The sequence below is a fragment of the Cebidichthys violaceus genome, unplaced genomic scaffold (genome assembly GCF_023349555.1).
Source record: "Cebidichthys violaceus isolate CVI_PGR_0920_01 unplaced genomic scaffold, fCebVio1.0.p SCAF_23, whole genome shotgun sequence".
Taxonomy (NCBI): domain Eukaryota; kingdom Metazoa; phylum Chordata; class Actinopteri; order Perciformes; family Stichaeidae; genus Cebidichthys; species Cebidichthys violaceus.
This window is the reverse complement of record NW_027176406.1, coordinates 8,493,013-8,515,034: the sequence shown is the minus strand read 5'-3', so window position 1 is coordinate 8,515,034 and position 22,022 is coordinate 8,493,013. Positions and strand designations below refer to the sequence as shown.

Genomic DNA, 22,022 nt, shown 5'->3' with positions numbered 1-22,022 from the left:
CACGAATCCATATTTTTTATTTACAATCTCAAATAACAACATGTAATGTGAAAGGGTTCATTTGTAGTAATGAACCTACAGACAATTATCACCAACTCAGCTCTATGCATTGTTTTAGCATCTTTCAGATCATTGATTTGGTTCATCTTGTCTCAACTTTACTGTATTGATTCAGTCTCAATACTCTCAGTGCTCTTTTTCAAGAAGCTTGTCCAGCACCAAACTGCAAACAGAGTTATCGACAGGCTGGCGAACATAGTTGATGATTTACTGCTTCTTCCACCACCACCCTGACAAAACAAAATCTACTCCTGCTGCTTTAATTTCAAATTCCCAGTCCTGCTCTGCAGCTCCAGTGTCAGAGCTGCTGCAGCCCCTGTGTGTCATTGAGTCACTCTGTCTCACTCTCCATGTTGCTGTCATGTTTGTGACAATAACAGGCAAACAGCTGGACTTCCCGCTCTGCACGGTGTGTTTCTGACAATGCCAGAAGTCTATTACACGAATAAACACAAACACATGTTAGCACCATCAACACTGAAATGCAAAGGACATCAGCTATCACTGAGGTGTACCCGAGTGTACGAACAGCTGAATGTACTCACACACACACACACACACACACACACACACACACACACACACACACACACACACACACACACACACACACACACACACACACACACACACAAATTGAACACAGCTGCTGCCAGAGTTTTTTGAGTGCACCTGTGACTGGTGTGTTTGCTGCAGTCACATCACATCCTCACTGTTGAGCTGGAACAGGACAGACATCTCAACCAACGGAGCGAGTCGTTGACTATATTTACACATTGTCTAATTCGTTATATAGTGTTTGGAAATGATTATTTTCTGTGTGAGTAAAGCTTCTGGAGAGGTAATATTCTGTGGAGGATAAACATCTGGCCATTCATTAAGTCAATTATCAGTTATTTATGTTACCCAGATGATCATTAAATGTAACGTAAGGACATGAAGTCAGCCTGTCAACACACTTCACTGATTGTAAGCTACCGGTGGATCAATAGGCTTTTCAGTGGACCAAATTAGAGTTTTTCTTCCTCCATCCAGCATGAATCTGTCAAGCTGTTTTGTAGTTTTCTGGCTTTGTGTCCGTGCCTGGAAAACATGAAAATGAATCACACCTCATGGTGTTATATCAGACTCTGAGTGATGGTCGCTTTAACGGAATATGATGCTGGACATTGCTGGATGCTGGAGTCAGATTTTACAATTTAGATACAATTTATTAATACTGTGTGTTAACATTGTAAAGTAACATAATATTTTGGCTGTGATCTCTGCTGCCCCGCAGTACGTCACGGCAGCAACAAGGGACCAGCAGCTTTCTACTCACTGATCGATATCAGGTGCCGTTTACCGCCATCACATCTGCTGTCCTGTATATTGTGTATTTTAATGGACACATTTACAACAAGCCCAATATTCTTAGGCTCAATATAAGTATTAGCGTGAGCACTGAAACTAAAGTCAATGTTGAGGTCCACTTACTCCACTTTTTCTCCATGTCACAGTCTTCTTCATGGAGCTCGCTATGAATGAGCATACTCGCTCATTCTGCTGAGGAAGATAGAAAAAGGGCTTAAGATTGTTTTTTGCTCACTCTGTTTTGTCAAATTTACATGTCATGAAATGTTTTTGGCTCAAAAATATCTACAAGGCAGTTTGTTTGGTTGTTGATCACTAATGCTTCGGAGTATGATGTTGTAAATGGTTCATTTGATTATTTTCATTTTGATCACCTGGTTGATGATTTAAAAAAAATATCCTACAAAAAATGTCATAAAGTGACACTGCTGACTCATTGAGCAAAATATACACCTGTTTCTCAAGACTGGAGTCAGTGAGTTTGCTCTCCAAATTTTCTGTTAAGCGGAAAATAACCCAGATGGCCCACTAAATCCTCCTTTTACGACTTCCTACATGAGCCCAATCAGACAAATCACCTCTGTCAGTCATCATGTCCCAAGATGTTACTGCTGATATAAATCCCTTCAATTGTTTTGCCCCGGTGAAAGCACCCATTATTCATCAGACAACCTTGTGGTATCCCGAAGAGCGGCTCAGTCACTTCGGCCTGAGCTCCCTGAGGACGTGGATGTGTTTGGTATGTTGTTGCAACAGCAGGAGATGGAGGAGAGGCTGTAGGCTCTGCAGTCTCACGGCCCACAGACCAAGCTAGCTGACCAATGTTTATTTCTGCTGGGCCCCACCATTTATTTTCACTAGGGTATTAATGTCTATTTTGATATGCCTCTTGTGTTATTTTAGATGAGTCATTGGGGAATGTGTGGGTACATGTGAGAACAGTCTGTGCTTGTACGAGGACGGGCGAGACGCGAGAGAGGATTAAATGTGTGTGAATGTGCAAACACACACACACACACACACACACACACACACACACACACACACACACACACACACTAACACACACACACACACACACTCACACACACACACACACACACACACACACACACACTCATATGATAATGTAGGCTTCTGTTTCCTGTTGGACAGAGGAGCTTGGTTCTTTATCCATAGTCAATAATGCTTTCGAGAGAAGAGGAGAAAAGACCATGTGAAAGTCTCTGTTGTCCTGCATTTCAAAATGTTGAGCTTTGCAAACATTACATAATAGTTCAGTTCAAATAAAACAAGGTCCATGTACAGTGTTCACTGTTTTCTGTATTGTCTAGAAAGAAATAACATGGACAGTAGGTTTGTCTGTAGCCCAACAGTGCAAGGCAGGGGTAAGATGGGGGGTCCCTGGGGGAAGTGTAAAACCTCTTTTAGGCCCTAAAGAGTGGCCTTTAGCTGGCCTGATGTCATCATTCTCAGCCATCTTCTTGAAAAGCCCTGAAGACTCACAGAGCTGGAAATAACTCACAGAACTTCCACATATCCTGCTTCCAGCAGTTGTGTCTTGGCAGCAAAGAACTGATAACCTTTATTCTAAAGAGTCCGTTGATGTACTTCAAGAAGTGTATACCTTAGCTAGACTTTACTTTAGTATGATGTCAGGCAAACAAAGCTGAGCTTTGAGAACTATTTTCAGATATGCATTCAAGCATCACAAAGAGAGTATTAAACAGTCCTGCTTACAGTCATAGCTGTGCTGTCAACTATTTTATAGATGTCACGGACTCTTTCATAATGGTGGTCTATGGGGATAATGCTTTTTGTTGAAAATCTAGTGTCAACATCAATTCCTCAAAGTATTTATTGCGCATGCTTGACAACATAATCTAAAGCACCTGGGCACCTTTGTTTTTCCTGTTGCAGTGACAGGAAGTAAAGTTGAACCAATGCTGTTGCCCTCGCAACAGAACGGCAATGAAAAGGGTCTCTGCTCAGCTGCTGACCACCGAGACGCCATTTGCCTTCTCTGGTGACTGACATTTCGGCCAGGAACAATCTATTTTAATAGGTAAGTCCATAGGATACAAATAGCTTGTCCAATTGGGAGTTAAGAATTAATTAAAGCTACACACCTTGTATTCACTGTTGACTTTGTTGACATGATGGAATAAAATACATCTCACAAGCTTCCCCCATCAGAAAACATTCAAATATAACGTACACTTAAACTTTATGTTGATGTTTTTTTCAGGTCAGCTTTCTTTTAGGTGTCTAAAATATGCTGCCCCCGCTTTGCTCCCATGCTGATACTCCTGTCTGCTTCTCAAAACTGGCGGCGTGCTGATCACCGTCCACCGTAGATGATGCACTGACTATGGATATGTATCATATACAAACAAACCCCACTTGAAAACACCCAAACTATCCCTTTAAGTACAAAGCTTCAGCCAGGTGTTGATTAGCTTATCTTAGCATGAAAACTGAGTAGCAGTAAAAACACTGAACAATCTCCTCCTCACTCTCCGTTTCTCTTTTCACATTTTTATCACCTCCTTTTTATTTATGCTCTACTCTTCAGCCCTCAGCAGCACTCCACACACACGGTGGCCGACTGTGGACCGGTGCATGCTGGGACTGCAGACGCTATCATGAATAGATCTCTGTGTCACAAACAATAACAGCTGAATACACAAAGAAAATGTTGTTATTGTTGTTTTTTTACCAGTGGATATTAATGATTAATGTGGTCCTGGTTTGAAAATATGCCAGAGTGAAAGGTAACTCTCAACTCCAACTCATAAGACCGTTGCTGTGTTTTATTGTATGTGTGTGTACGTTAGAGAGCAGTAGAGAGTGTGTAATGGAGGGAGATCAGAGCTGAGCCAGACTAACGGCCTCTGTCAGGGACGAATGGGGGACGCTGCAGTAGTTGTGATAATAAAAGAGGTGACTGTAATCTTTTTGTCCTCTCCTTGGCTTTCTCTGCAATTATAAAACATGTGCACATGCATTCTTTTCACTTTATAATTATTCCATATCTTGTTTTTCAGCTGCAGATGAATGCAGGCGTTTCGCCCTCTCTCCTCTCCTGTCCTTTGCTTCGAGTCATCAGGTGCATCAGGACAGCTGCTCGGGCTGCTCGGGCTCTGGAGCGATGGATTGAAAGGTAACTGCCAAATATTGATTGCTTGTAAGCCTCTGACCTTAACAACAGCGGGCTGAGAGTAAAATCTGTTTGTCAGATTCTGCTACAATATTGTCTGTGCTGCTGTTCAGCCTTCTCTTGGGTTTTTATAAAATATTGATTCAGGTTGATTAAGAGAGCAAAGTATTCTGACCAAAGATCCCTCTGACTGCCAGAAAGAAGCTGAACTCTAAGGAATTTACAAATAAAGAGATCCTTGTTGCTGTCTCACAAAATATCCATCATATTCTCACTTACTAAGCTACTGTTTTGTTTGACTCCTTTCGGTCGGACAAAACCCTCTGTGGTACACCAGCAGGAGTTTTACACCCCCCTCGTTTTTTTTTTATCTGTCCTTGAAGGGGCAGTACCGCCATCATCTTCGTCCCAAGCTTCCAGTTTCGTCCTCTAAGGAATTATGGGCTTTTCTGTCACTTTCTCAATAGCTTTCTCTTTTATCTCTCAGACTGAGCCTGGAAGAAAGCAAGCTTCATTCATTGGCCAAATCAGAGGCTCGGTTTTAAAAATTCAACAGCTGTACTGACATAATTTTACCAGTTTTTGTCATACATCAAAAGCTAGTTTTAGCAAAGACAAACGTGCCACTAATTTTTGCAAGTCTAAAGCTGGGGACTAATAAAGGCAAACTGACAAATGAATAATATAATTGATAGAGAAGAATCACCTGATATGGAGGCACAGTGAGAACTGTAGCAAATATACTGTATTTATTGTGTATTATTCAGTAGGCTCTACTTGGTTTTGATAGGACGTTTTAAACGCGTATTCTAGAAATGTGATGTCATTTATTTAGCTGTGCATGACTTTCATAGCAATAACAACAGCTGAAAAGATACTTAATGATTTTGACTGAGTAATCTTAAAGGGGCAGTCCACCAGTTGTTCAGTTCACTCATCACCTGGAGACATTTCTTCTCAAGTTTGAATCAAAAAACCTGACGATTGTCACAGTGATGTCATCAGGGTTATTTCAGCTTTAGTTTGAAGTTTTTAACAGAAAGCCTCCATTACAAAACTGGAGGTGGTGGATTCGAGAGACTCTGGCTGGTGGCTGATGGTAATTTACTTTCCTGTGTTTAAGGTTGACTGTAGGTCACTGAGGAACACTTCCTTTTCTGTCTTCTCTTTTCTCCTGTCTCATTTTTGCAGTGTAGACGGCCCATATGCTCCTTTTATATTCATTACATTTCGCGGGTCAGGTAAGAGAGCAGAACACCAATGCTCTTTTTTTTTTTTTTTAAGGATTTAATTAACCTTTATCAGCAAATCAGTGATCCTGTATCAATACATCCTGCTAGCCCTCAATGACTTCCTCTTCTGGTAAAATAATAGCCACTACTGACATTTTTACTGCTACTCAAAGCCCCTCTTCAGCCACACTTATCTCTTATCTACTTTAGTGCTGTGCTTGAGTATGTGTGTGTTTGTCTGTGTAATGAGACAAATGAGTAATGCTGCTTTTTTTTAATGCTGTTTTCAGCCACGATAGCGGCGTGACTCTACGGATGGCAATGTCGGTCTGTCAGTCAGTCCATCATTTCGGTTCAGACTGAAATATATTAGTGGATGGATTGTCATGAAATTTAGTAGAGACATAATGGTTCTCAGAGTCTGGAGCTGATTGCTAATTCTGTCTGAATCGTAATGCTTTTGGCGACCTGCTGACTCTAACCTCACGGTGAAGTTCACATTTATCCACTGCCTTGCCTCTCATCCTCCTCTCACTGTGCAGCTTTCTTTCTCTCTGTGTCCCAATTTATCACACAAGTGTTTCGGGGATGTTATACATAAAGTCAAACTAATTGATTTAGCTTAAAAATCCTCTCAGTGCATTCGCTTGTCAGGCTGCCTTTTTTTCAGGAGTGTGACCTCAGAGCTCCCGCTTCTTGAAATGAGCATGAAATGAGATGACTAATCCTCTTCAATTACTCATTTCAACAAAAAAACATACCTGCCAACATCAAAAGAATTTTGCAATAATGTTCACTGAGGGTATTAAAAGCAAAGATGTTGGATAATTGCTCCATTTGTAACTGGACTCGTTTAAAGGCACTTAACAAGTTAACATAATTATGTATAATTTGTCATTGCCCGTGACACTGAGCGTTAGGCCATTTATTTGTGATGTGTAAAGGTATTTTGTCACATTTTTCTACATTTCTTGTTAGTTCCCTCAAGAGCACATTTTGAGTTTGTCTATCTCTTTAGTATCTTTTCTCTGTTTTTTGACAGGCTGGGTTTCAGCATGACGCTGTGTGAATAAGGATTGCTCCTTTACCTCAAAAAACCTTCCACCCATCTGGGACTGAGGCCCTGTCATCCAGTGTGGATGTGAGTTTGCTGCATTCAAAGTGATCTATTTTTTGGGTTTTACTCATCTGCCATGAATCCCCATTGAAGGTTCCACTGGATTTTGGAGTATGTCATTCTGTCTTTGTTATTTCTTTTGTACATTCTCATGAAAGTGGAGTTTTTATTTTAATTCATTAAGTCATTGTCAGCCTTTGTTTCTTTGATTTATGAAAGAACGTAGAAGCCCATGGGAGCATGAACCTCTGTTCTCTCCTTTTGGTTTAGAAACATCTGGAATCTGAGCATGAAAAACCGCCTATTCTACCAGAGGACTGAAGAAGACCAGGAGCAACTGATCAAGCATAACATTTGAACTCATCATGGTGCACTGATTCTAGATCAGCTCACCTGTAATAAGAGAGCCTATAACCATATTTGACCTCTAACTAATCTGCAGTGTTTCAAATGCTGTTGTTTGGTGCCCCCTGCTGCTCATTGGTCATATCTGTGGGAGTATTCTTGTTTCTCTTGATCGAGAGTGTACTGAACCAGGACTGAAAAATAAGACTCTAATTTGTGCTTTTTTTCTGCAGTAGTATGGCTATTATTTTCTCCCAGATGTACAATGTCTAGCTGACGTTGTGATGTCAAGACGCAAACAATTAATAATATTATTTTTCAGAATATTCTGTGATAGTCACCAGGCTGGCACAAGGTGGTAGGCAATGCTTTCACTGGAGCACTGAGTAGAGGGAATAATTATATCCAGTTTCACTAAAAACTGAAACTTGAATTCAAGTTTTTATGCTTTTATGATAGCTTATTGGCATTTGATATTTTAAATATTAATTAGAGGACGCCCTACCGAACATTGTATCTGTCACAATTCTCTGTATTCCACATCTCTCCTTTGATCATTGCAGTAGCTAAGGGCGCCCTCCACACCACACTGGAAGCTTGCGGCTAATCACAGTGATCCATCCTATTTCCAGTCCTCCGAGTGACGTTCACATCGGGGGGAGGGCTTGGCAAGGTTGTAGACAAGAGAGGTCTGCCGCGCTACCAAAGCACTCCATCCCCTCCACGCTGCAGCAGGTTAGACGGGTTGGGTCAGACTAGGTGATGGCTCCCTGCAGACTGTGATTCATGGGTGTTCTTTGCAGCATTTAATGAGAGAGTAACTCAATCCTTTTATCACACAGAGTGCTGAAATAACAAATGAGCAGCAGAAGAAAGAAGGCAGTGGGTTTTTATAGTTTTATAGTGAAGCCAGAACCAACCACACACTTGAAATCACAAGCACAGCATATTAGCTAAAACTGGTTTATCTTAATATAGTTATTGGTCAAACAATGTAAGATTATCCATTCATTCTCAAAAATAAAGACAAAAAAATGGAGCAAAGTCTGAGAAATGAATGGCAGAGCAATTTTATTTTCTAGTCTACTGCTCCCCTCTTCTGTTGTTCATTTCACAAACCCTGAGATTTATCTCGGGACCCCTTGTATTGAAGCTGACCCCCAATCGAACCACAGTGAAACAAAAATTTGAAAAGCGTTTTTCTGGCTCCAGCATAGAGCATAAATCACTGTTACGTCAAGTTTTCTGATGACACAGCATCGCTCACCCTTACCAGGAATCTGTATCTAATTTCTTTAATGTACGTCACATTACACAAATATTTGTTATGTCAAGCTGTAGTGGAGTAATGTCTACCTGGGCAGAGAATGGGAGTGACTCTCCCTCTATGTGTGTTGTAATATGAGCTTCTCTGTGCTTTGTTTTCATGGCCGGGCCGGCTGTACATGCCTTTTAGTGCATGTGAGCTCTGCATGGTGCTTATATGGCGGTTAAAGCTGAAGTGTAGCAACCGCACTCCGGTTCACCCTCAGGTAAACATTGTTGCCGTGGTTTGCACAGTTAGCACTGTTAAAATTGAAACTAAATGTGATGCCTGTTCTCTGCAGGTATATTTATGGGGAGGATGAATACAAAAACAGAACAATCTCTAGTGACGCACAACAGCAGTGCTAGAGCTGCCATTTAACCCAAATGAGGGTAAATGCAATCTGGGATCGGAATTAAATCAACACATCATGTACTTCCCGTTTAAAAAAAACAAAACAATCAAAAAGAAAATGTATTGCAGTTTATCTCGAAATTGCTTCGATACTCAAGAGCTCCAGTCATTTGGCAGCTGCTAAAGATTTTTTTCCCCCTCTTTAATTTCATTCAGTGCTTTAAACTGTCAGCTCAGGTTTGGTAGTCTGTCTGCTAAATAAAACATGAAGCGTCTATTTCTGTGCTCAACAAACACACTGTGCTCAGGAAGTGACCGCTGCTGTTTACTTGGCCCGTTGTCATGTTGGTGATAAATTAGTTAAAGAGAGCTTCCTTTAATGACCTTGTGTTTTCTTCCACAACAGATTTTTCTCAATAACAGAAATTCTCATTAGATGCCATGGTGTTCCGAGGATAGTGGAGTCATTAAATGATTGTATTTGGATATGGTTTGAATAAGTAGCTTGACTTGTGCTCAAGAAGACAAACTATGGTATTTCCTCTTGGCCCACCTTAGGTGTTTAGCCTTACACTGTAGCCTAATTAAGCCTTTAATTTAAAAATCCTCAGTATCTTTTTTCACTCTGACTTTCTGGTCTATATTGGCTATTTGGATAAGAATTAACAGCATCACTTTTTAACAAGTCACTGATTATAAACGGTCTATAGGGGCCGGGCCAGAGGGGGAAGGAAGTTAGCTTTTTAGTATCAGAACCTCCGTATGAAGTGACGGTAAGCATTTAAGGGTGGAGAGGCAAACAGCCACAAAGAGATGCATAATATCCCCAAAGCAACAACAAAGTAATGTAAAGCGACTACAAGTCTGGCTGTGTTACTCCCACAAAGGAGTGGCAGGGGATCTGTGTCCAAAGGCCTGTTGTCTCATCTGTCCGTGGTTGTAGACTATTTGGAATTGCAAATAGATTATTCATTCATATAGTTTCATATCAGAATATTTTCAGTTGTTTATGTGGCCTTAATTTATTACACTGAATTTACAATCTAACTGTTAGTAAAGTTGGCTACTATTTAGTATTGCCAAGAAGCAGGGCTTTAAATTCACGTAAGCTTGTCCTTCAAACAAACAGGGAAGGAGAGGTGGCTTCTGGTCCACCTGATGCTCCTGGAAACGTGATCCTCACTGCAGCGGGGCTGCGCGCTGCATCCAGACATTACGGTAGGAGAGTCCTGAGGTAAAGGTGCAGGTGATTGAGAGGTGAGAGATGTGACGCATCAGGAGGCACCACGAGAGGAAAGGGAAGGTATAGACTGTTTGTTTCATGAGTCAACCGCCACAGGTATGGATATGAGAGGTCGAAAGGACTATTAAGGTATGTGAATTAATGTGAGTAGTTGAGTATTTGGAAAGTTTAAAGTGTACACGTGATGGCAATCTGATCAACGTATCGTTTATTCATCACTTTGTATTCTAAATGTTACATTAGCTGAGTCATTTTGGAGAAAAAATAAATACAGTAGAAGTTTTGCTTGTTATGACATGAAGGTGAAGTTCAGAAGTTCCAGGATGAATAGACTACTGTCTTATAGTACAATAGAGTACTATAAGACAGACTACACTTTTGACTCACTGTTGAGTATTGTACATGTGTTTATTTCATAGTGAGTGTGTTGTGGCATATGAGCTTAAGTTATAAACAAAGTATCCATCAGGTCATTATCAAACATTCACAAAGTCATGTCATGCAGTCATTGTTTAAATCCACAGAACTACATTTTTGATTCTAGTGGAGATCCTAAAGTTTCCAAATATATTGAATATGTCTTGCTAAACTTTGGGGCAATATGTGTAAAATGATACAGTAGACATTTTTCCTTAGTGTAAACATTATCTAATCATTGTCTTCTGTAAGAAGCTGGAACATGCTGATGCAGGATATACAGTATGGTACTGTCAGACAGTGTGAGTGTTACTCTTACAGGTCCAGTGCGGCGGCAGACATAAATCTGTTGGTAGGCATTTGAATAGGCGGCGCATGTAAGTGCAGTTGTCATGCTGATAAAAAAGATATAAAAACATGATATTCCACACTCACTAATGTTGCAAGGATTAAGCAAGTTATACAGATTTCTCCTGGGGGGGATCAAATTCCTGAATGGGGCCAGAGGCCGTACAGGTCAAACTTTTATGATACTAAAACGATGAATAATAAATACTTTTCCTCCTCCACCCATCAGGAGACTGATGGAGCTGTGCGGTCCCAACATGAGTGAGCGTGGAGGATCCCTCTGCCAGGTGAAGCCGCTTCCCTGCCACAGTGTCCCCCTTTGTCGCCTGCAGGCTAGTGGACCCCACATACGCAACCTCTCCCACCAACCGTGGGTCAACCACCCAGTCCCGGCCATTGCCTCCAGCCCGACAGTGGCCGCCCGCCACAGGGTGAGCGGAGCCATGGCGCCCGGCTGCAGCAACCCGGAGTGTGCGGCGTCCAGACTGGGAGAGGAGGCAGCACCGGCCCGAGGCATCTCCACAGGGAAGGTGGTGGTGACAGGAGGAGGGGGATACTTTGGGTTCAGGCTGGGGAGAGAACTGGCCAGTCAGGGGATGTCAGTGGTTCTTCTAGACATGAACAAGCTCCCCTGTGATACCCCTGATGGAGCCATCTTCTATCAGGTATGGGACAGTGAAGAAACACCTGTTTATTTGTTTAAAATCCTGCTATTATACCGATTTAATATTTCTCTATTTTTCCAATTTTCCCTGCATTTTACTCCTAACTTTGCCCTTCAGCAATTTAGTTCCAGTCAATGATAATACTAAGACAGTGTGATTGTACAGGACACAACACTGACAACTGGCAATGATTCTTCAGTCATACAGCTGTGTTTTTAGGTTTCTATTTCTGTGGCATTTTGCCCAAAAACAATGTCCCTTCACTACTCTTTCTAAGCCCTGCGCATACTGTGACAAAGAGCAGTCAATAATAAGATTTGTAAAGACTTGTAAAGTCTTGCTTTAAAAAATCCTCTTCTTGCAAACTATTAACCAGAATGACGCACAATATGGCAGGAATATCAATTACTTTCACCTTCACATTACTTTATGAAAAGGAACAGAATCTAAATGTAAATGAATTATCAATGAGCAAACTCAAAACTACATCTTTTTTTATCTTAACATACACATTTAATGCAATAAACTCTGCAAATAAATAAAACCAATATAAATTCATTCAAAGTCTGTCTGACATCTTGCAGTAAATAATGGATATATAATTAGATAGTTTAGTATACTTCTAGCTTTGGTTTGGGTATACGTTACATAAAACATGCACAATCTGTTTTTCTTACAACCCACACTGCTCCTACTTGTAAATCGACTCCAGTATTTTTTTCTTCAGCCAGTGTCAGTGTGTCTCGCGGTTAGTCTGGCTGGAAACAGACACGGGAGTGATCCACTTTAGAGCGCCAGCTGCTGACTGGTTAAGAGAGGACGGAGACATGATTCAGGTTTCACCTGCAGGCCTCACACTTACCTTAATTACAACTGGCCTTTCATGGGATAGATATTGACTCACACATAGTCTGACTCTGAAACTGCAAAGCTCCCAACTGCTGATGTTGAGAATACACATGGGGCTCAGGAGGTAGAGCCGGTTGTCCACTGATCTTGGGGTTGGCCTCCACGTGTTGAAATGTCCTCAGGCAGGACACCGAACACTAAATTGGCCAGCATGTCGCATGATAGCCTGCTACCATTGGTGTGTGTGTGAATGAGAGGCTAGAATTGTGAAGTACTTTTTATATGATGTCCATTTATCAAAATCCAGTCCATTTACACAGTAAATGTGCTCGTGCTAATAGTGTGTAAAAGGGTTGAAAAGAAGTAGAACTAATTAAGATAAGCGTCTACAGAGTTGGCATTGATTATTTGCTTTCTTACAGAGTGACATCCGGGACTATTCTTCCCTCTATAAGGTGTGTGAAGGGGTTGACTGTATATTCCACACAGCGTCTTACGGCATGTCCGGACCAGAACAGGTGACTTCTCTTCATATCTTCTTATGCATCTTTTCGCCACATAATCATTCAAACAGAAGTCGGAGAAACAGAGACTGTACAGTGAGGATGTTCATAGAGTGATGGAGAGCAAGTGTACTTTATTGTCTTTAATGAATTCAATTTGTATTCATTCAAACTTTCTCTTAGAAATTGAAACTTTCACTCTGAGAGACACATTGATGAGTAACAGCCTTGTTTTACAATTCGCTCTGCTGAATTTAACAATGATATATTTAGTAAAGAGCCATTGTGTTCCTATAACATAAAAAACATTTTATTCCATGCATTCTTCTTTCTTGTCAAAACCTGGCAAACTCGTTACCCTCAATGCAACTTGTACACAGACAATTCAGCCGTAGCTCTGTATGTGTTATGTTAGTAGTGGCTACTGTAGCTTCATCGAGCCTCAAGCTGAGATGAGACGCTACAGAGTTCTAACTTCTTCCTTACTCCTCAACCCCAGATTTATTACATCTTCAAGCTTGAAGTCTTCATCCCCAACTGACACTGACAAGATGTCAAGTGACATCACTTGAGAGAGTGCATGAGAGAGCAAGTAGTCATGATGTAAGAATAAGTGTGTGCTGACAGAGGTTCTACCATGATGACAAAACAATAGTGATTGAGATTTCTGATATCTTTTAAGAACCCAAACTGAGGTGTACATCAGCAGCTTTACGTCACTGAAAAGAACAACGCAGAAGGTGAAAATAAAGGATGTGTTTTCTTTATTTTTATTATTATTATTGTTATTATTCTCTCTGTCTGCCAGCTGAGGAAAGAGCAGGTGGAGTCAGTCAATGTTGGAGGGACAAATAACGTCATAAACGGTAATGATTCATGTATCAATGATCTTATTAATCATAGTCCCACATACACTGTGATGAATACATTTGATGAGTTCTGAATGTAATTAAAGATATAATCATATTCAAAACTCATATTTACTTAAAGAATTAAGTAAATATTGGAGCAGAGCTATTTGAAATGTTTTGATGCCATTCATGTCTGCTATTGCCAAGCTTAATTTGATATTCTAAGACCAAAAACAGAGTTTATTATGAATCTGCAAACACCCATGAAACCCTGTAGTCTTTGATGTCATGATGTGTGTTTGATGTGTGTGTCTCTTTCAGTGTGTAAGGAGCGGAGCATCCCCAGGCTGGTGTACACCAGTACAATCAATGTGGTGTTTGCTGGGAAACCAATTGAGGAGGGAGATGAGGCTTCAGTGCCATTTGTGCCCCCCGACGTAGTGAGTAAAAAGAAGATAAAAAACAAACTAATAAATTGATCAAACTAACTATTGCACAGGTGGAATGTAACTAAGTACATTTACTATAAGTGCAATTTTCAGGGACCTGCGCATTACTTGAGTGTTTCCATTTTATGCTACTTAATGCATTTATGTTGTACTTTATACGTTAATATTTATATATTTTACTTTTGTCAGATACAAATATTGTACTTTTTACTCCACTACATTTAGTTGATGACTTTAATTACTACAAATTGAGAGTATTGATACAAAACATAATCAGCTAATAAATGATGACGTTTTTACTGTAATGTACCTAATAATCAATCAGCCCCACCTTTTCCAGCTGCACCATTAAGGGATGTACACATGAATGCATCACTATGTGTAATCTAATAATATAATGTGCATTATTCTGAATTGAGCCCCTCTGCATAATGAGCATTTTTGCTTTTGGAACTTTGATTACATATTTATGCTTTCGCTTATGCAGAACTTTTGCTTGTAAGAGAGTATTTTTACACTATGGTACTTATCTGAGTACTTCGTCCATATCAACTGAAATGTTTACCATAAATTCTTATAAATGTCCGATCCACTGGTGTATCACTAAAACTTAGAACGAAGAACCCAACAAAAGACAGTCCCACACCTTTGCCAACACTAATATATTTTCAATATTTTTCTGTCTGTGTCAGCACATCGACCACTACTCCAGAACTAAAGCGATTGCAGAGCAGATGGTCCTCTCTGCCAACGGATGCTCCCTGAAAGGTGTGAAACGATCAATCAGTGGCGACAGCTTAATCACATAATTACATCAAAGAGAGATAGAGGAGATTGAAACCTTAACTTTTGGTTTTTGTGTAAAAATGTTTACGGGAAAGAGAAACACCAGTTTGAATTTAGAGCTGGACGGGAGAGTTCCAGTTTGTAGTGCAGCAGTCACGTGACTGTTTTACAATACATTTTGATGGCTTTCGAGTTCCTCTACATTCTTTACATTGACAGTTGTGAAGCGTCACATTTCCTCCTTCAGTGTAACCCGACACCCATCAGTGACCATCACCTTATAAATTCAATTAAGCTTAGCGCTACGAGCTGTGTCATTACATACTGCAGGTCAAAGTTTAAGTATCTGCTACAGGAGGATGTGGTGTATATTTCTTTTCCACTGCCTCCACTTAAAGACACCTCAGCATTCTTGGAAAGTACAAAATACATTTGCTTAAGTACTTTACTTAAAGTAATAATAAGTGAAGTCATCCATTCCAAAATGAGGTAGCACAGTGGTGACTGAGTTGCAGAATTACCAACTGGGTATCTGTGGCGAGGCGCTTGTTGTTTCCCCTCTAACATTTTCACCTAAGTAAAATATCTGAGTACTTCTCCCACCACTGCAAATCAGTGATGAATTAGTAGTATAAGTAACACGTGAAAGAGCTTATATATACACTAATACATACACTTATATCATACACATGGGAAAAGGAGAAACAACAATATCAGTGAGGATCCCTGCTTTTCTGAAATACTAGTGCTCTGATAATGACCACTGGCAACGTACCGTATGCTCCTAATTTGTCTTCAAAACACACATTCATGCATATGAAGGTTTGAATCCTCTCATGTGAAGGTGGAGGTCTGCTTCGGACCTGCCTCCTGCGGCCCTGTGGCATCTACGGACCAGAGGAGAGGAGACACCTCCACAGAGTGATGGTGAGAGACCAACGCATTTATAAAACATATGTTAAAGATTCATTTCTTTTTGTGTTAGCACTGGAAAAAATATACGTCTTGCAGTACGTGAAGCCTCCCTGGCAGAATGTGTTCCTGCCTGAAGAGTATACATTATTGATGGAGCTCTCCAGGCGTCCAGTTACAGAGGCAGCAGTACAGTCCTCTGAAGGCCAGAATGGTGTTTATATTCTGGGTTTACTCTCGGCCGAGTAGCCAAGACAGTTATTTTTATTCCTTGTATATTGTTGGTTGCCTTCAACCTTATCCACTAGTCAATTATAATTCTAAATCATTAGCATACAATAAGTTATGCTATCTACAAGTTTAAGTTTATTAGTATGAAATCAGTTTTAAATCTGCACTCTTAGAAATAAAGGTGATAACTAGAGTAGTAGAATAGGGTTCTTCGGCTTGTCCTCATAGGAGAACCCTTTGGTAGAATCTTTTTTAAAGATTCCTGGTGGAACCATTTCAGGAGGTTCTACCTAGATCCCAGTATAAGGGGTTGTACCTATAACCTTCTGAGAAAGCTTCCGCCCTGAACTCTCTCTGGAGATCCTATCCAGAACCTCTTCTCCTTTTAAGAGCGCTAACAAGAACCCACCAAGGAGGTTCTACTAGCAACCTTATTATATTCCAAGGGTTTCATCTAGAACCCACCCAGGGGGGGTCTATTGAGAACCAATTTTCATCTAGGGCCGGGGCTGATTTGGTGCAGAGCAATCCATAACAATCATGGTTCACGATCACAGTTTCTTGAGAGGGTGTGGATTCCCTTTTAACACCCATGCTGTCAACAATCCATTAAGAACTCTTTCTTCCAAAAAGGGTTCTTTGGAGGAAAAGGGTGGAATATTTAATCTTACAAAGAACCCATGAAAAACCCTTTCTTCAAAGAGGGTTCTGGTTAGAACCTCTGCCCTTCAGGAAGAACCTGTTTGGAACCCTTATTTCAAAGAGTGTGGAGCCAGGTTGATTTTGGTTTTGGTCATTTTAAACTGTCCTTATAACCCACATGCATAGGATCCTTTTTCTGCACACACTCAGCTTTATGTCAATTTTTAAAGTATTAATCTGCTAGGAGTCCAAAATATTTGAAGAATGACACAAGCGCCTGTAAAAATGAAGTCATCATCATTCAAATATATATTATGGAACAGTTGGATTGTAAATGGAAAAATGATTTTGGCTTTTTGTCAAGAGAATCATTGAGATGCCAACTTCTGTGTTGGCCTACAAAAGTATGTCATCCCTGAAGCACTCTATTATAGCAGCCCTCTTTCCCCAAAATGTTCTGCTTGGTCCTTGCCTGTTGCCAAACTCTGCCTTGAACGCACCAAGTTAATGACTGATTGCTTTGAACTGCACTGTCTCTTGGTCATGCTCCTCATTTCTCACTCTTGCATGTCAGAGGATTTAAAAAAACACTTTAACAAAAGATAAACACACGTGGCCAGAAAACACAAATGAGTAAAAGGGAATGATGTAACACTAGCCACCAAACAATGTCTTTCAACTTTCTCTCTCTTTCTATCTCTCTCTCACACTCAGGTGAATGTGGAGCGCCGGTTGTTCAGTTTCAGGTTTGGGGACCCCCAGGCCAGGATGAACTGGGTGCATGTAGATAACCTGGTGCAGGCCCACACGCTGGCAGCCGAGGCTCTCGCACTGCAGAGGAGCTGTGTCGCTGTGAGTCAGGACAAACTGACAATAGACGGACGGACAGACAGACAGACAGACGGATAACTTGAGTTTTGGTTGTACTTTAAGTTAATTAGTCCCTCAGGATGCAGCCTGACTGCTGGTTTCAGCTCCAGCTCCTCACGACCCTGCAAACTTTAAAGGATAAGCTGTTAATGGATGAATGAATGCAGTTTAAATAACGATAATGTACAGTTATCCCATTGTTTTTGGTTCTTTTGCAGAGTGGACAGGCCTATTTCATTAACGATGGAGTTTCTGTCAATCTGTTTGAGTGGTTGACACCTTTGGTGAGTTAAATGATAAGGTGGGCGATATTCTATGTTTTTGTTTGTGTCAACACATCTCATGAAAATACCAAACCCAACAATTAATTTATCCCACTAACAAGTATTGTCTGTGAAGCCAAAGCTTGATAGATGTATATGTGTGCTGTAAAGCTCCATTGTTGTCTAAAAACTATTAAAAACTCATAAATGAGCCACAACTTTCTGACATGTTCCTTTACGATAATGAACACGTTCCACACCGTCCTGCTGCTTTAAACACTCACAGGCTCCAAATATGTATTAATTTGCAGCTGAAAATAGTCCCGAGCAAATGCACTATTAACTCCTGTTTAAGTAATGTTTGCTAAAAACTATAGTGCCTTGCTGTTTTAGGAAATTACCTAATTACCTTTTCAAAATATTTTATTTGTGATGCATTTTTAAAGATTCACATCCACAAATAGGAATGAATGGGCTTGAGGCTGAGTGATATATACTGAGTAGGAAAACTAGAAAGTTGTTAGTTTTGGCCTTTTCATGGGAATTGCTGACACAAAATTAGAATAGCTCCTGCATAATCCTTTAAACTTTTATGGATATTTGCAGTTTACATTGAAATGCATTTTGTCAAAACTCAAAACAAGTGTTTCATGTTACCATTGCAGTTCGAAAAGCTTGGCTACAGCAGACCGTTGATAAACCTGCCTGTTTCACTCGTCTATTCAGCAGGTAGCTCATCTCCCTTTCTCTAAAATTAGAACACCTTTTAAATATCCCTTATATTTAATTTGGCAAATTATTTGGCATGTTGCTACACTAACTGTCTGTTGTTTATTTTCTTCTATTTCCAGCCATCCTGATGGAATATTTGCATGTAGTTCTGAGACCTGTGATAGGAGTGCCCCTGCTCTTTACCAGAAGTGAGGTAGTTATACTTCTTTCTGTCTCTTTTAAAACTTTTATTTTGTTCTCTCAGACTTCACTCAACTTTTTCAATAAGTTCTTTTAGCTGTCTGATCTGAATTAACTAAGTGAGGTGCATTTTGGATCAGGATGACATGGTTAGAGTGGTGAAAGTTACAACACTGTGGAGCTATGGGTGAACACATGATAGCTAAATGAACGTCATGCTGTATTGGAGAGGATTTGAAACTAGCGAATGAGACCATAAACTCATGTTTACTATGTTTACTGAGGTAACAAATCAAGTGAGAAGTCGGATCATTTTCTCATAGACTTCTATACAGTCTGACTTTTTGCATCCAGAGGAGTCGACCCCTGCTGGCCATTAGATAGAATGCAGGTTTAAGGCACTTCCACATTGGCTTCACCTTTCAGACCCGGAGGTTGCGCCCTGTTGGAGATGGGTTACCTGCTCTCTCATGAGTAGAGTCTTGTTTAGGTCTCTCCCACAACAGTGACGACAGACTTCATTAGGGCGAGTATTTTCCTACCCTTGCTCTCCCCCTCCCTCGTCTGATGCTATCTCTTCTGCATAAATTATGAAAAACCAAAGAGAGGCTTTAACGAATTCAAAAAATTGGCAAATAACAAAGTCCCAATGTACTCATAGTCACTAGAAGTATTTTAGCACTATCTGCTGGTTTGTACTGCTGTTACAAACACAAGAATTACAAAGTATCAGGATGAGGGATGCTTGCAGTAATCCTGCCAGGGGAGACCTTTACAGTGCATCTTGAGGAGCCTCCGTCACGGCCTGTAAGGTCCTCATGAATGTGTGATGAGACACTGAGCCTGTGGGCCTGCAGCTGGAGCTCATTCTGTCAGACAGCTGCTGGCCCGGGGATCGATGATTGTCCTGTGAATAAAACATAAACTGCTGAGGGTCACAACAGGAAGTTCACGATAACGTCTGAAGGAAGTGACCTCAGCACAGTGGCTGTTGCTATGGTGCGCGGCGTCAGGCGGCCTCTCGGCTGGGCTCAAGTGATCCGGCCAACTCTCAGGTTATGTGCCAAAGGTGTTTTTTCCTCTCCCATAAATTTCAAGTCTGCAATCACACGGAGGAAGATGCCGTTTCAAATGTCAACTCACCTACAAATGAAACACTGCAGAGAGCTGCATCAAGGTTCACGACTCAACTGGTCATTAAGCTTAATGGATAAGTCTGGTGATATTTTATATTTGACTTATTATCAAAAAATCCAATGAAAAGACCAAAACCAACAATGATTCTACTAACAAGTATTGTCTGTGTAGCCAAAGTCCGATATATCGTATTCCCCTGTGTCATAAGGCTTCATTGTTGTCCAAAGAATACTAAAAACATATCAATGAGCCACACTGTTGCACTGGGAGACATGTTAACTCGTAAGGATGAACATGACCACTATAGTTTATTTTGAATTGATCACACATCGGCGTCTTAATACGCAGCTGAAAGTAGTCCCCAGCAAATGCACTATTTAACCTGTTTAAGTTATGTTTGCTAAATACTACAGCCCCTAGCCTATTTAGGAAATGATTCAGCCCCTTTCCAAAGTCAAACTATCTAAGTGTTACCTGTTTTTAAAGATTTATGTTGAATGAAGAAGCTTGAATGTGAGTACCACCTTGCATCACTAGCACATCAGCAACATGCTACACACTTTGTCCTGAATTGACTAAGGTGATGCCTGAGTCATACAGAGGAGATCTTTTGTAAAATGCATTTGCTGATTGAAGCAGTTGTACGTCATGTGCGAAAAAAGACCTCTGTGGGAGGATTGAAAAATTGGGAAACAGTTTTTAGGAACAGTTCTTGTCTCACTGACGTCTGCTTGAACTCTTATGTCACTTCACATGCAGACACCTTATCCCCAAGTGGTAAGAAGATGCAGTAACCGGAGGCATCCATCAGTCACAGGCTATCAGAATGTGAAACCAAGATTGCCAAATTGAGGTTAATGTGAACCATTAGCCTGACAGTACGACCTTTAACTTGATCTTTTTGTCTGGTCGTTTGGAGTCTTGAGAGATTTTTCTCCTGATGACACATTTGTACATTTGACATAAACGTCTTCCTCTGCAGGTGAGGAGCATAGCTGTGAGCCACACCTTCAAGATCGACAAGGCCCGTCTAGAGCTGGGTTACTGTCCGAAGCCCTACAGCCTTGTGGACTCTGTGGAGCAATACCTGAAGTTCAGACAGCCTCGCTCCAGATCGGCTCTTTTCAGCGTCTCCTGGACCTCCCAGCTGCCCCGACACCTCCTCGTCATGGTCTCCCTGCTGGGCCTCAGCCTGTTGCTACTGATGCTGTCCTGCATGGTCTCTTCAAACTAAACAATGATCACTGTAAAAGTACTGGATGGACAGGCAATTAAATGTTTGATGATGTATTCTCGCCACATGTGACTTATTTATGAAATAAAAATTCCCTAAATATAAGTCTTCAGAACGTCAGGTTATGTAATAATTTCTCCCATCTTTTTGATGTTGGTATATGTGTCTGATTTCTAAATGATGAAACTACCAGGCTGCTGAAAAGTATTACAGTTGTGTGAATGTTATTGATTTCTCTAGGTTACCATTTGAAGTTAATATGACTGTATAACACATATTAAAATGTCATTGATTGTAAGCATGTTTCCAGGTTCTATGATAAATATTTGTTTTGATTTACACATCTTTAGAGTTAATATTGAATTAGCATTTTGTACACTTTTAGAAATAAAGCAGTAACAATAAATGCCTTCAATACATTTCCTCTTCCCTCTACTTCAGTGAAAAGTATAATTTTAAGTTCCAGATCCAGCATGTCACGTTGGAAAACTAAGCAGTTTTTTAGCTTGTAGACTGCCACAAGAGTGCGCCATTGCACCGTCAAAGATTTTCCCGGTTGTGTGTATTATATATTATATATCATAGACTAGTAATAATCTGTAGCAGCAACAGGCGACGTGGGGTATTTGCGTTTTTTTGCGTGTCTGTTGACTCAGTTTTGTGCATCCATTGGTTATCTACCAAGAAAAATGAATCAGACATGGCAGCGGTGGGATTCGAACCCACGTCATCGAAATGACTGGAGCCTAAATCCAGCGCCTTAGACCACTCGGCCACGCTACC

General features: G+C 40.6%; 1 protein-coding gene, 1 long non-coding RNA gene and 1 other non-coding gene across 3 annotated transcripts; 2 read left to right on the top strand and 1 right to left on the bottom strand.

The window, feature by feature from the left end:
* The first annotated feature begins 4,497 nt into the window (after window positions 1-4,497).
* LOC137878557 (uncharacterized) lies at window positions 4,498-9,120 on the top strand. The gene is made up of 3 exons (XR_011103624.1): window positions 4,498-4,576; window positions 6,848-6,946; window positions 7,193-9,120. It is a non-coding gene; the product is annotated as an uncharacterized lncRNA (long non-coding RNA).
* Window positions 9,121-10,769: 1,649 nt separating this feature from the next.
* sdr42e2 (short chain dehydrogenase/reductase family 42E, member 2) lies at window positions 10,770-21,519 on the top strand. The gene is made up of 11 exons (XM_068718720.1): window positions 10,770-11,600; window positions 12,872-12,967; window positions 13,761-13,818; window positions 14,125-14,243; window positions 14,945-15,020; window positions 15,883-15,965; window positions 17,538-17,675; window positions 17,912-17,977; window positions 18,622-18,685; window positions 18,808-18,881; window positions 20,988-21,519. Exons 1-11 carry the CDS (start codon window positions 11,172-11,174, stop codon window positions 21,237-21,239), a joined length of 1,455 nt encoding a protein of 484 aa, XP_068574821.1. The 5' UTR covers window positions 10,770-11,171; the 3' UTR covers window positions 21,240-21,519.
* Window positions 21,520-21,940: 421 nt separating this feature from the next.
* On the bottom strand, window positions 21,941-22,022 carry trnal-uag (transfer RNA leucine (anticodon UAG)). The gene has a single exon. It is a non-coding gene; the product is annotated as a tRNA-Leu (tRNA).

What these genes read in the sequence shown, in the direction of transcription:
- sdr42e2 (XM_068718720.1), top strand. Translation starts at nt 11,172, where the DNA reads ATGGAGCTGTGCGGTCCCAACATGAGTGAGCGTGGAGGATCCCTCTGC. An exon ending in GACAAATAACGTCATAAACG is followed by an intron (nt 13,819 to 14,124) that starts GTAATGATTCAT and finishes TGTCTCTTTCAG; the next exon opens with TGTGTAAGGAGCGGAGCATC. An exon ending in GACACCTCCACAGAGTGATG is followed by an intron (nt 15,966 to 17,537) that starts GTGAGAGACCAA and finishes TCTCACACTCAG; the next exon opens with GTGAATGTGGAGCGCCGGTT.